General features: G+C 39.7%; 1 protein-coding gene across 1 annotated transcript in view; it reads right to left on the reverse strand.

The window, feature by feature from the left end:
* The window catches only part of GLIS3 (GLIS family zinc finger 3), a 174,763-nt gene that overhangs the window by 44,222 nt on the left and 116,427 nt on the right, over positions 1-14,114 (reverse strand). The window contains exon 5 of the mRNA XM_080370950.1: positions 13,095-13,205. Coding sequence (XP_080227076.1) covers positions 13,095-13,205 — 111 coding nt within the window. The remainder of the gene's footprint in view (positions 1-13,094; positions 13,206-14,114) is intronic.

Here is a 14,114-nt window from a genome sequence, read left to right on the forward strand (position 1 = left end):
AACGTTTACTCATATTATAGGTTTATTTGCTAGATCATCCCTTTACTCATGCAGATCAGCTTCAAGCTCCACTGCTTTCTTGGACAGTGCTAAACTTTTTTGACAACAGACAATAAAAGTTTATGCTTGCTAAAAGCTTATGGTTGCTCAGTGTTCTAATTCTTGCCTCTGGAGGCTACAGACATTTTGGGCAAAGATGCAATGCAGACAGAAGAAATTCCTCAATAACCTTTGTTTCCAGTGAGTCATCTGGGCAGGATTTCTAGAGAGCCATAGCATTCACTATTCTGCTAATTGTCTACCACAGCTTTCAGATATATGTGCATGTTATTTTCATCTGCCCCTAGATTCTGTTTCAATTAAATTTTCAGCTGGGAAAACCCAACAAATTTCAAGTTAAATTAGCCTATCTGCACAACAGGGATGTAAGGTTCTATACAAGAAACAGTTACTTTTGCTCCTCTCAGAGTTTTACTACAAACATTTGAGTTCAAATACAAAAATGGCTTCCATCTTTGTGACCTAAATCAGGAAAACATACCATAAATGTTTTTCAGCCTCCTGCATTAAAAATCAAAAGGACCTAGAACCTACACAATCAGCTAACTTTGGCAAATGTCAAGTCAAGAAGAAATTCTGATTTTGAAACAATACTACAAGAAGAAAACACTGTTACATTAAAATTGATGACCGTGAAATGAATTCTACTTTTATGGCATATAGAACAGAGAATGTTCATTTGATTGGTATTATTCTAAAATTAGAAATACTTTGGGTTATCTCCTCATAAAAATTATATAGAACACCAAGAACATCATTTTATGGGGGAAGATTGCAGCTGGGACAGATCTGAAATGAAACAAATTAAAAAAAATCAAACTGAGAATCTTACTTTAAAGAAGGGAAGTACAGTTTGAATGAGATGTATTCTAAGTGGCCATTTTCTGAAATAAACAAAAAAGCTTGTTTGGTCACAGTTCTGTTGAAAACTGATTATTATTTTGCTCTACATATTTGGAAGTAATGTGTTTTAACACAGAAGACTCCTAAGCATGCTCCTTGTCATGACAGCCACTGTTTTGGAGAAGTCCACATTTTCACAAATTCTGCTTTTGTTTCTTTCTCACTCCAGAACTGGAAAGCACCCATAGAGATTCAAGTGCGTGCATGTGCGCACACACAATTACTTCTCTCCCTGCCCCATACCAGATTGCATCAAATCTGAAAACATGCAACTCTTATAAAAAGGCATTACTACATTAAAAAACCAACTACATTAAAGCTATGGTACTTTCTCTTTCATCCTCTCTTTCTCACAGTTCTAAGAGGCTTTTAGGTGGTTTTGATGTGAACACCAATCTAAGAGCTGAGCTGCGCGATTCAAAAAGCAGGGGAAAAATCGCTCTTTTGTGGTGCTTCACTTACCACAAACATATTTTTTTTCCCTGTCACAGCTTACCAAAAATTGCCACTGTAGATAACATCAGCAATTGTTAGTATACAGAAACAAAGATTTTCAGATTTGACATTCTTTTTTTAAACTCTGAAGCATCCTTTATATAACACTGGCCTTCACTTTAAACATTTGATTTTGTGTTAATTTCCACTGGAACTTAAGTTCATGCATGTATCAGTTCCTACAAGGAAATATTCACCTTCTCAAAAGAATACCCTGAATACAGCTTAAGGCTAGACCTGGAAAAACTGTGGCAGCTTTACTAGGAAAAGATCCAAATAATCTGCCTTTAGGTGTATGATTTTTACTCTTGCAAAGATTCCTTAGGACAGTTTCATCCACTGTCCGTGAGTTGTCTGTTTAGTGTGTTTCCTGGCTGGATGATACGATGTGCTGATTAGGCTGGCATTGCTAACTTTCAGAGTTCCTGCAGCCTCCCATTTATTATGGGTCATTTCTGTTTCAGGTTGGGCTTTTTGTTGTTGCTAAACCCTGATTCAGTTTACAGTGCAGTCTCACAAATGACTGTGTCAACAGATGGGGTGAGCTCTGCAGCACCAGGAGGAAACAAATGGGCAGGTGAAAGCGCACATATGGGGACTTCCAGTGAAGCCAGTATATGATTACTTCAGGAGCAGTACTGAGGACTCCAAAATCAGTACCTGCCAATGCAGGCTAGTTGCCAATACCCACCTCCAGCAGCATGAAATCTGCATGTCAACAATGGATGCAGAAGAGGTCCCAGCTTGGAACAGGGACATTCAATGAGGACAGTCATAAGGACTTGAAGGGTGTTTAGGCTGCTTCCAGGTGGTTAACTGCAACCTTTTAGGCATCCTTTACACAGCTTCAATACTGCTTGCTCAGATGTTGGTGATGCTTAAGTAGCATCACAGACAGGATAGCACATTTAATGCACAGACTGAAGTTGCCTGGGTAATAAGAGTCATAGAACTATAGAATCATAGAATCATTTAGGTTGGAAAAGACCTTTGAGATTATCAAGTTTAACCGTTAACCCACGACTACCAAGTCCATCACTAAACCATGTCCCTAAGCACTGCATCTACATATCTTTTAAAGACCTCCAGGGATGGCGATTCCACCACCTCCCTGTTCCAATGCTTGGCCACCTTTTTGGTGAAGAAATTGTTCCTAATATCTAATCTAAGCCTCCCCTGGAGCAACTTGAGGCCATTTCCTCTCATCCTATCACTTGCTACTTGGGAAAAGACTAACGCCCACCTTGCTACACCCTCCTTTCAGGTAGAGAGCAACAAGGTCTCCCCTGAGCCTTCTCCTCTCCAGGCTAAACAGCCCCAGTTCCCACAGACACTCCTCATAATAAGACTTGTTCTCCAGACCCTTCCCCAGCCCCTTGCCCTTCCCTGGACACGCTGCAGCCCCTCTACGTCCCTCCTGCAGTGAGGGGCCCAAACCTGAACACAGGGTTCGAGGTGCAGCCTCACCAGTGCCCAGTGCAGGGGGACAGTCCCTTCCCTTGCCCTGCTGGCCACACTGCTTCTGACACCAGCCAGGGTGCTGCTGGCCTCCTTGGCCACCTGGGCACCCTGCTGGCTCATGCCCAGCCGGCTGCCGACCAGCACCCCCAGGCCCTTTCCCACCAGGCCCTTTCCAGCCGCTCTGCCCCAGCCTGTAGCGCTGTGTGGGGCTGGTGTGACCCAGCTGCAGGACCCGGCACGGAGCCTTCTTGAACCTCATCCAGCTGGCCTCGGCCCATCGGTCCGGCATGTCCAGATCCCTCTGCCGAGCCTTCCTACCATCAAGCAGATCAACACTCCCCCACAACTTTGTGTCATCTGCAAACTTACTGAGGGTGCACGCAATCCCCTCATCCAGATCGTCGATAAAGATATTAAACAGGACTGGCCCCAGCACTGAGCCCTGGGGAACACCACTTGTGACCAGCCACCAGCTGGATGTAACTCCATTTTTTATTTTTATTTGGGCTCAGCCATCCAGCCAGCTTTTAACCCAGCGCAGAGCGCACCCGTCCAAGCCATGAGCAGCCAGCTTCTCCAGGAGAATCCTGTGGGAAATGGCGTCAAGGGCTTTACTAAGTCTAGGGAGACAACACCCACAGCCTTTCCCTCATCCACTAGGCAGGTCGTCTTGCTGTAGAAGGAGATCAGGTTCATCAAGCAGGACCTGTCTTTCCTAAACCCATGCTGGCTGGGCCTGGTCCCCTGGTTGTCCCACACATGCTGTGTAATGGCACTCAAGGTGATCTGCTCCATAACCTTCCCCGGTACAGAACTCAAGACTGACAGGCCTGTAGTTACCCAGAGCCTCCTTCTGGCCCTTACTGTAGACAGGCATCACACTGACTAACCTCCAGTCTTCTAGGACCTCCCTGGTTAGCCAGGACTGTTGATAAATAATGGAAAGCGGCTCAGTGAGCTCTTCTCAATACCCTTGGGTGGATCCCATGTAGCCCCATAGACTTGTGCATGTCTAGTGTGGCAGGTCACTGACCATTTCCCCTTGGATTATGTGGGCTTCATTCTGCTCCCCGTCCCTGTCTTCCAGCTCAGGGGGCTGGATCCCTGAAGAAAAAACGGGCATACTATTAAAGACTGAGGCAAAGGCAGCATTAAGTACCTCAGCTTTTTCCTCACCCTTTGTCAGTAAGTTTCCCCCCACATCCAATGAAGGATGGAGATTCCCCTTAGCCCTTTTGTTTCTAATGTGTTTATAGGAACATATTTAATTGGTTTTTACAGCAGTAGCCAGATTAAGTTCTAGTGGGGCTCTGGCCCTTCTAATTTTCTCCCTACATAACCTCAGGGCATCCTTATAGTCTTCCCAATTTGCCTGCCCCTTCTTCCAAAGGTGCTAAACTCTCCTTTTCCCCTGAGTTCCAGCCAAAGCTCTCTGTTCAGCCAGGCTGGGCTTCTCCCCTGCTGACTTGTCTTCCAGCACATGGGGACAGCCCGCTCCTCTGCCTTTAGGATCTCCTTCTTGAAGAACGCCCAGCCCTCCTGGACCCCTTGGCCCTTCAGAACTGCCTCTCAAGGGACCCTGTCAGACAGGCCCCTATATAAAGAAGGGTTCCTGCTCTCTCAAGCCCACCTTCATGCATATGCTGTGGCAGGGAAGTGAAAACTCATAACCGGAGAAAACTATATTGTTTGCTGCCAAAAACGAACTGAGGAATACAAAATGCTATGGGCATGCACTACAGTTGTTTACAGAGTTTTGAGACAATCTGGATCTTTTTTTGGCATGTGTGTAAATGCAATGAGGGTGACAATACTCATTCCTTCTGGTACACTTTTCAACACGTCATACTGCCAAAGCTCACAAGAGTACAAGCCTAGGGTAGAAAGCAAATGTAGGGAGGAACCACCATGTGAAATAGCAAATGTTAACATTAGTGAACCAACAATCTCCTGGTTATAACAACTGCCACAGCTGCCTGAGCACCACGAAAACCATACAGGGGCTTTGGTGTTTCCGCCTCCCTGGAGAGCAGAGTTCTACATGCACTGCTGGCAAAGCATATCCCCCACGATGGAGCTACCTTGCGAGACATGCCTCCACAGCGCACTTTGCTGTCACTGCAGCAGCTGCAGGGGAGCAAGTCAGTCACAGCCAGCCCTCCTTCATTTTCAGGGTCTGTTTTCCCTGTTTCTCACCAATCACACTCAAAACAACTGGCCATTTGTAGTTTCAAAAGTTTTCCAACAAACTGAATGATTAAATTCCTTAAACACTGCTACCCATTCCTAATCCCTTTTTGCCAACATCCCTTTCAGGAAAAACTGCTGCATCCCATGGTGCCTGATTTATATTTCATTTTGAAAACAGGAAGTAAAGGGATGAAAGTCGGGGATTAAAACACTTGGTCTTTACAACATTTTTTTCTGCAGAATAGTTTCTTAGTTGCCATGGGCACTGCTCACCGACCCTTAGCCCCTGAATGCACTTCTTTTTGCATTCATGACATCTTTTAAAAAGACTCCATAGAGAACAAATGAGGGAAAACATCCTTATGTTCAACTGCTCTCAACGCAAGAAATTAGATTTGCTTCTCTTTCAGTCTGTTCTCTCCCTTTTGCAGTTTTAAGAGTGAAATCTGAACTAAGAGTTTGAATAAGGGCAAGTGAAACCTGAAGAACACAGAAGCAAAGTGGGCTAATACTACAGCATCTGGCTGTTTGCTCCCCACAAGGCAGGTGTTCACAAACAAAGAAGTTTCTGCAGATTAATATAGTCACATAATGGACAATGTCACTGGTAACCAGCTTAGTGCCCAAATACCAATGATGTAATGCTTTAACCCTTCTTGGCTCCCGCTTCCCTATCAATTAAATATTCTGAGTTAGAAAACAGAAGTGAATTTATTTCCTGTAAGAAACACATTAAGTATTGTGTTTCTTGATTCACAAGAAAGCCTGGTTCAAATACTAAGAAATCAAAGGAAATGAAAAGAATAATTGGAAATAAATATTGCAAAATTAAATAGACCAATAGCTAAAGAAAATCGCCATTGTTTTCTGTTCATGTTCTCCACTAAATCTAAATGCTGGCATAAAATTTCGTTTATTCCAAAATCTTTAAACAAACTGGTAGCTTCACTGATTGTGCCATAAAATCAACAAATAGTCACAGTAAAGAAGCCTGCTTCTCCTATAAAGCAAAATAAACAATGAATGATCAAGAAGTGTGCAGCCCTGTAAGAAGCAAGAGCTCTGTATTATTTTCCTGATGGAATAATGCATTTGCTGACATGACCCACAAAATAGAATGGTTGACAATCTCTCAAAACTTTATGGAAAACTCTACATTAACCTGCAATGAAAACACTTGTATGACTTATGTCCAGGAAACACTGTTCAATAGGGGGACATCATGTCTTGGGTTTTTTCCCATTTCTGTTAACATTTTCATTGTAAGATGGACAGGTTTATATATGTTATGCATAGCAGGGCTCTAAGAGAAAGGAGGTGATCTGTTATAAAAGGTATATAAATTGATGAAGCTTCAGAAGAATTAATTTATTGAGATCTGCCTTTAAAGGTGGAGATTTTATATCCCTTATTTACAAGGGGCTGAGAAGTGGCAGAAGTGCAGTATCTGCAGGATCGTAACTAGCTGTGCAAGATGGCTTCTGTAAAGCACCCTCAGTTCAGATGCGAACCCTTGTCAAGGTCAGCACTCTACTACAGTCCAAAGTAAGCATGGATATGGCTGTGATGTCATATAGCTTTGTTCATCTCAGCAGTGCACTGTAGCATCTTTTTGCTTTATTGCAATCAGGAAAAGTATTTGGAAAACTTCCTGCCATTGCTAGCTGATCAGTTTTTGAAAGTGTAATAAATGCAACAAAAGAAACCATGCACAAATAGCAGCAGGATTGGAGAGACGCTGATTGCCTGTCCTTTATTCCTCCTCAGAATAGTAACACCTGAAAAGATCTCCTTCCAACCAGGTAGCACAGGAACAAATCCTGGAGTCCATCTTCTTTGGGAGAGTGTTTTGACAGCTCCCCAAAAGCCACTGTTCAGCCGTCATTCTACAATTGACCAATCTGTGTCAAAAATGAAGATTACCAGGCAGAAATGAACCAAGCTGGAAGTCTGGGCATGTATCCCTTATCTCCTGAAGTTTCACCCCCCCTTTTCATTTCTTAGTGATTCAGTAGATGTACCATACACACTACAATTCAAGAAACCTTCACCAAGTGCAGACAACTTTCAGAAATGCCCTTCAGACTGCCTTTCCCAAAGCTGTGCTTCCATGATGTTTGCTTTCTGGCAGAGACAGTATAAAACTTCCGTCTCAGAATAGGCCAGGAAAATAGACACAAGCACAATTGCTGTGTTAGGCTAATACTAAGTACAAATCAAATAAAAAAAATAAGAGGCAAAATATAGTTAAGACTAAACACTGTATGCCTTAGCTGATCTGTACTCCTCTGCATAGTATTGAAAAATCCGGTAGAGACCTAGGAGTACCACTTACTGTGTTATGCATCTGCTAAGGTGTTAAACTATCTGGTCATCTGAATCTGTGCATGGTTTTCTCAAGACCAATTTGAATGAACTCAGATGATGCAGGTTTCCAGGAGACAGACAGCTTCCAGAGGCAATTGTCAGGTAAGCATTCAATATCTCAAAGCGTGTCTGTATTATGTATCTGATCCGTAACTAATGTACACAACAAGACCAAATCATGGTCTGGGCACTGTTAAAACTGCCAAAGAATCAAAGACTGATCAACTAAAATATGATATAATTTGGTATAAACTGTCTGTCAGTTCAGGGCCCTGACTAAGACTTTTACATTCCCTTTAGTTGGTCTTGTTTATCTGAATTGCTCAAATTATCTTCTTTTTTCCACAAAGCTGCTGGAGCTAACCAGTTGTATCCTTATCTATTACACTTTTCTTTAATCAAATGGAAACGATCTTTTAAATTTTTCTTCTTTTTTTTTTTTTTTTTTTTTTTGGCAGGACACACTGGCCTAAAGAACTATTATATATGACAACAGTTGTTTACTGGTATAATCATGGATAAAATTAAAACCGCATCTAAAAGCATAACCACTGCATTGTTCAGATGATAAGGTAGATATTGCTGAACTGATTCTGTCCTTGCCAAACAGCTGTACAAAATCAAAGCAATATATTGTCCTTTTTTTTTTATTATCTCTTATCTGCTTGAAAATGCACTTTTTTAAAAGAGAAAAGATCTACACAAAGACAGTACAGGGTCCATTCCGTTCACAGTGGGATTTGCACTGTAATATTAAAAGTGACTTAAATATATATTTTAGATTTACAAATACAGACTCCTTCAGCAAGACTTCTGCAGAAATAGCGATTTGTTTTTCATGGTATACTTGTATGATAAAGATAATGTTCTTATACTTGTACAAGGCTGAGTACTAGCTTGCACAACAAATAGATCTTCATGAAAAGCATAATGGTAGTATTCACATTTCAAATCACTGGATATGTAATAGTGCAGACACTGGATTTTGTTAATGATATGTTGCATACTTTAATTTTCACCAATTTCAATAAAAAGACTTACAAACCAGAAAAGCTATGGATTCATATTTTCAAATACAGTATTAACAGTTCACAAATGACAGAAATTTGCTTTTTTCTGAAAACACAAAGTGGAACCAACTGAAAATAACTTACTTGTGTCAAGTAGCACCCTGTTTTTTGACTAGATACTCCACAGGATGACTCAACAGAACAAAATTACTCCGCCCTGTTGAACCTTCTAAAGCAAAGCTTTCATCTGTAGCCCTCCTTATTAAAATTATTCTCCAAGAAAGAACTATAGGATCTAATAGGCATAAGGATTCACCCTGACTTCACGTCGACAGTATTTCTACCAGTAACACCTGCACCTAGTATTATAGGCTGGCAATTTTCAGAGCCATTCTACTCAGATCAAAAAGTATCAATGCTTCAAATATGAAGTCAGAAAATAGTGTTTTGTAAGAAGAATAATTAATATGAAGATTAGCTGAAGCAAATACCTGCCTCCCTCATCCTTCTGTTTTCCTAGACTCTTCTGATTCTTTGCACTTCCACAAAGCAAGAAAAGTAATGTGTTGGTTTTACTGTGTATATGGAAGAAGAAATGAAATAGCGATTTCAGCCCATGAACTTTTCCTGCTTGTCCTTCTCTTTCAAAAATCCTGCATGTTTATCATTGATTCTGGGAAACAATTAGTTTAGGCTGTTGTAGCCCCTCTTATTAGAAAAGCTGCTAGTACAGGAAATTATTCAGCTGGAAACTTGCTTTCTCTCCTTTCTAGAGCTTCCCAAAAAGAAAAAAAAACTCATTCACCTCTCTTTCTGGTCCTGGTCTGCCTTGAAAATGCATGGAAGACTGAAAAAGCTGAACAGTTGTTAAGTAATTATTGATGTGAGGTGATTCACGAGATCCTAAACTACTATGAGGTCCAAGTTAGCTAAAGATTAGCAAACACACAGCATGTCCGGTGTTTAACTGGCATTTGCCTTTATGTACCAATAGGCTTTCTAAAAGGAAAATGTAGTTGAACTCTACATGGAAAAAAATGAAGGCCAGAAACAGAAAGATGAGAGACTATAAGAGTATCTGGGGCAGAAGAAAGTCCTGGGAGTGGTCCTACCGTGGCATATGCACCTCAGTTGCCTAGAGATGTTCAGTTTAGGTTGCATATCCCAAAGATCCAAAGCTACAAAGGTGGAATTCAGAATAAGTAAGGAAACTGGAAGAGTAAAGGATTATAAAAATTGACTGAGAGAATGAAAAAAACCCCAGGAGAATACAAAAAATAAGACCTGAAAAGCCTGGAGGTTATTTTAAAGTATCGATTTAGAAGAAGATGCTTCTTCCAGATCAGGCCCCAAGATCCATCCAGACTGCACACTGTGCCCGCTAGCAGCTGGCATTTCAGGAGAAAGAGTGAGAACCTACAAATAAGCAGTACAGAGTGACTGCACTTTTTCCTAATCTGTTTTAGCTTGATGCTAACTTCTCCTGAAGCATGATCTTGAAGCACCGATATCCTTTGTAAATATCATGTTTATTTTTAACACTGTCTCATTACCCACAGAAATGTCCAGTCCCCTTTGACTCGCATATGGCTTCTAGCTTCCATTGTATGTTGTGGTAATAACCATTTTTAATAATTACCACATGGTAACTGTTCAACTCACCAAAAAAATCTTTAAAGTTTGTTGGCCTTTCAAAGCTGGAAGGAGATGACTAAGAAAAGGACAGGTTTTAAAAGTAATTTTAGTCTAGAGGCATTTTGTGCATTAGCATTCGTCTCAGCATCACTTTATGCTCTGATTTTGGATGCTCTCTAGCTTTCTGTCACTGAATTCCCTGCTTAGAAAGATCTCCATCCATCCTCCCCAAGGGAAAATGAAATCCAGACACAGTCCACATTTTTAAAATAAGATAGGAAGCACTGCTTTTTATCCCACCAAAATATTTTAAAAGTACAGACTGAATATTATGATGCACAGAGATTATACGTAAAATGTTTTGCCAGACATTTTCAGCATCTGTTCCCAGGTGTTTGCAGGCTATTTGTGTACATGTTTGCCCTCAAGTTTATGAAGAATTTTACAAATTACACAAAGATGATTAAAGCAGGCATGGGTCTCTTTATTATTCTGCTTTCCTTTGAAAAGTAAATGAAAGTTTGTTGTACTACCTACTGAACTGCTTGCATTAAATGTATTTGTGTTGGGATCTTCTTAGTTGATAGGATTTCATCCCATTACCCAGACAGATTCCCAATTAAATGTATTCAGTGGATGGCTGGAGGCTGGGGTTTGGAAGGAGAAGCGGAATAGTGGCTGCCTTATAAGATTTGCCAAAAAGGTATTTTTGTCTTACATGGTAAGCCATAAACATATATCAACAAAAGTTGCTTAAAATAATTCAGAGATGGAAATTTATATCACATTGCATAATCTGGCCTTACCTTAGAGAGCCAGGGAAAGGGTCAAAGCTTTGAAGACGGAGCAACAAAATCTGGGCTGAAGACTCTATGTAAAGTTTAGCACAGCAAATAGCTGATTCCACTTGTGAATATACTTCATCATGCCATTTTAAGTCTATGTAACATCAAAGACACATTTGCAGGTACAGTCTTGGGGAGCCAGCAACTTAAGACACCACAATAATGTCACTTGGTTTGTAGGGGGAGGTTAAAAGGAGGATTAAAAGCAGGCAGGCACAATATATTAAATGAATCCATGACTAACAGGGTGTGACAGCAAAGGGTTTAATTCATTTCAACAGAATAGATTCCTAGGGCTGCAAGTGTTACTCCACTGTGCCTTTATCACCTTGGAATTTTTATGGTTATTTTTTCATTAATTCACATTTTTTTAAAGACTTTTTTGACATTAAACCAATTTTCACTTTTAATTAAAGTCATAAATAACCTTAATTCTGCATTAAAAGTTTTATTATTACTTTTTATTATTATTAACACCAGGAAATATTTCAAATACCAAAGCATGATGTTAATTAGCAATTATAAGTTCTCAAAGGTCCAGTAACTATTCTGTACCTTGTAAACAAGATACATTGCAAACTTTATCTATGCCTTAAGTATCTGGCTTGATAGATGCCACAATTTTTTGTTTCTTTTTATGGAGGTTTGGCTTATTTATTTTCCCTTCCATATATCAATGTGACCAATGAGCAGAAATAAATCCTTCTCAAACAAGGATTAAGAAATAAGAAATTTTAAGTCTAGAATGTGCTCACAGAGTCAAGCAAGGAGTAAAAAAGGACAGTTTTCAACTGGCACAAAGAAGGAATGGAGAATGAGCAAAATCAAATAGTGAATGAAATGCAGTAAGGAAAATCCCACATAGTACTACAATCTGACAAAATGAGAGGAGATAACAGTTTAATACCTCTGTTCAGGCCCATTAGGCTAGTTTAGTTGAGGCATCACACACAAATCACTCAGAATGCAACGTCGTGATTGGCATTTACTTCACATGCTTGTAAAAGTGTCTGGATGGCTGCGTTGCCTCCTGGGATAGGCACGACAGGGCTCACAGACCTCCTTTGGCAGTCCTGCCTGTGGGCAGGATGCCCACTAGTAAGGGAGCCAAAGCATTATTTATTAAGGTGAAAATGAATGCTCAGTCATTTCACCTCTGATACAGGAGTGGCCACATACAACTTTAAAGGAAATTCCTCAGGAATACTACCGGTCAGCTCCTCAGAGGCTGACATGCTGGTCTCTGCTGCCATGTCCTGCTTCAACAAACCACAAATCAAAACTTACTCTTCAAATTTGTATACTGTAGCTTTAAAGACTGCCACTTAGTGCTTCCAATGCTGTATGAAGAAAATTTTTTGCTACTTTCTATGAATGAATGCTCATTTAATTTTAAAACTTCTAAACTATGACTTTTTCACATGGGACTGACATCTCAAACATTTATCTACCCCTATACCAGTTCATACATGCTCCCCATTTATCAGGACAACTTTCCTTTAAAATGAAAGCTTACATTTTTATCCTCAATGATTTAAACAATCTAATTAATTCATAGAAGATATGATAAAAAAGCTCAGAAAAAAAAATCCCTTAGGTCACAATTCAGCTTTCCAAGGATATGTTTATACATATAAACAACTGTTGACTCATGGACTTGACATCCACAGGGAAATGGCATCATGAAATCTCCTGGTATTTGGAAGTGTCTGGTACATGGAAATATAACTTAAGAGTTTAATCTCAGATATTGTCCACCCGCCCTCAAAATCCATCCTTCCATCTGAGATTGGCGAAGTAAACTGGATTTTGTATTACTATGTATTTACCCAGTGGCAGAACTTTAAAACCAAAAATTTCTGTTTCCAAAAATTATTTTTTATTTGCCTCATTATGTATGTTTAGTGATTCATCATCACATCAGAAAATAAAAGCATTAAAGCAGGCAGCCTCATTAATTCAAAGATGAAATTATCGTCTACATAAACCCCATATCTATTATCTCCCTTTAGCAGTTTTTCTACTTAACAGTCTGAAATCAGCACAGGTACTTGAAGGAAACATCTAATATTAAAACACCTACTTCTCCACATAAGCTTTACACCAGTCAACATGGCAGAAAATTTACCTTTTTCCTGACTTGTTGGTCTTTGGAAGAATGGGCTTTCACATGCTTTCTCAGGGAACTTGGATCTGTGTATCGTTTAGTACATCCTGGAATCTGACATGCATAAGGTTTCTAAGTCAAAAACAAAAAGGATAAAGCAGCTGTTATATCACAGATTATTTTAACCCAAGATAATCTCTTTTGAGCCTTGGGATGCTGCAAACTACATTACTAGAGAACACAAATGTTCTACATTATTACAAGCAGAATGCTCGGTGATTTATCGGAAAGGGAAAGGAGAAAAGTAAGGCTTATAAGGAAGACAAATCAAAGGAAAGCTTTCTTTATGGCACCTTTCATTGTTACCTTTTTTTTTTTTGTAATCAGTACAATGAATGTTGTTAGTTATACTCACAATGTTTCCACCCTCAGAGCAATCTTTGACTTAATCAGAAATTACATTCTTTAGTGAACCAGGTAAAGAAACTGCAGTAAAGGCCCAGACAGACTGTTTAAGATTATAGAAGAATCTGCTTCAGAAAAAGAGAACAAGAAAAAGTGTTAGTCTGCTACATTACAAAGAGAGCAAGCAAAAACCAGAGCAAGCATTGAATATCATTTCAAACATACTACATACAAAAATACACATTTTAATGCAAAGTACAAGACAAACTTCTTCAGCTCACATTTTCTAATAACACATAATTTTAGAAAGGTACCAGTGCTATAATACCTTTATAGTTTTCTTAAAAGGAAGCCAAATAAATCTAATTCACCAAATAAACACTCTCTATAAATACCTCCTTCTGCCTGTTCTAACCTGTCTGTCTTCTCTGAAGACTCATAGGTCCACAATACTCAGTATTAAATAAACATTAAGTCCAACTGTTTGCTGAAATTAGCTACTTTGCAAGTTAGTCATTTATGTTTCACAAAGCATTTCTGAAAACAACTTGTACAAGTGATTAATTTACCAGCCATACACTCGACTCTTTGAAACAGATAATTTAAGCTTGGTGACAGCCTTTTAATTCAAATGAC

Source organism: Falco punctatus (assembly GCF_963210335.1).
Source record: "Falco punctatus genome assembly, chromosome: Z".
NCBI lineage: Eukaryota > Metazoa > Chordata > Aves > Falconiformes > Falconidae > Falco > Falco punctatus.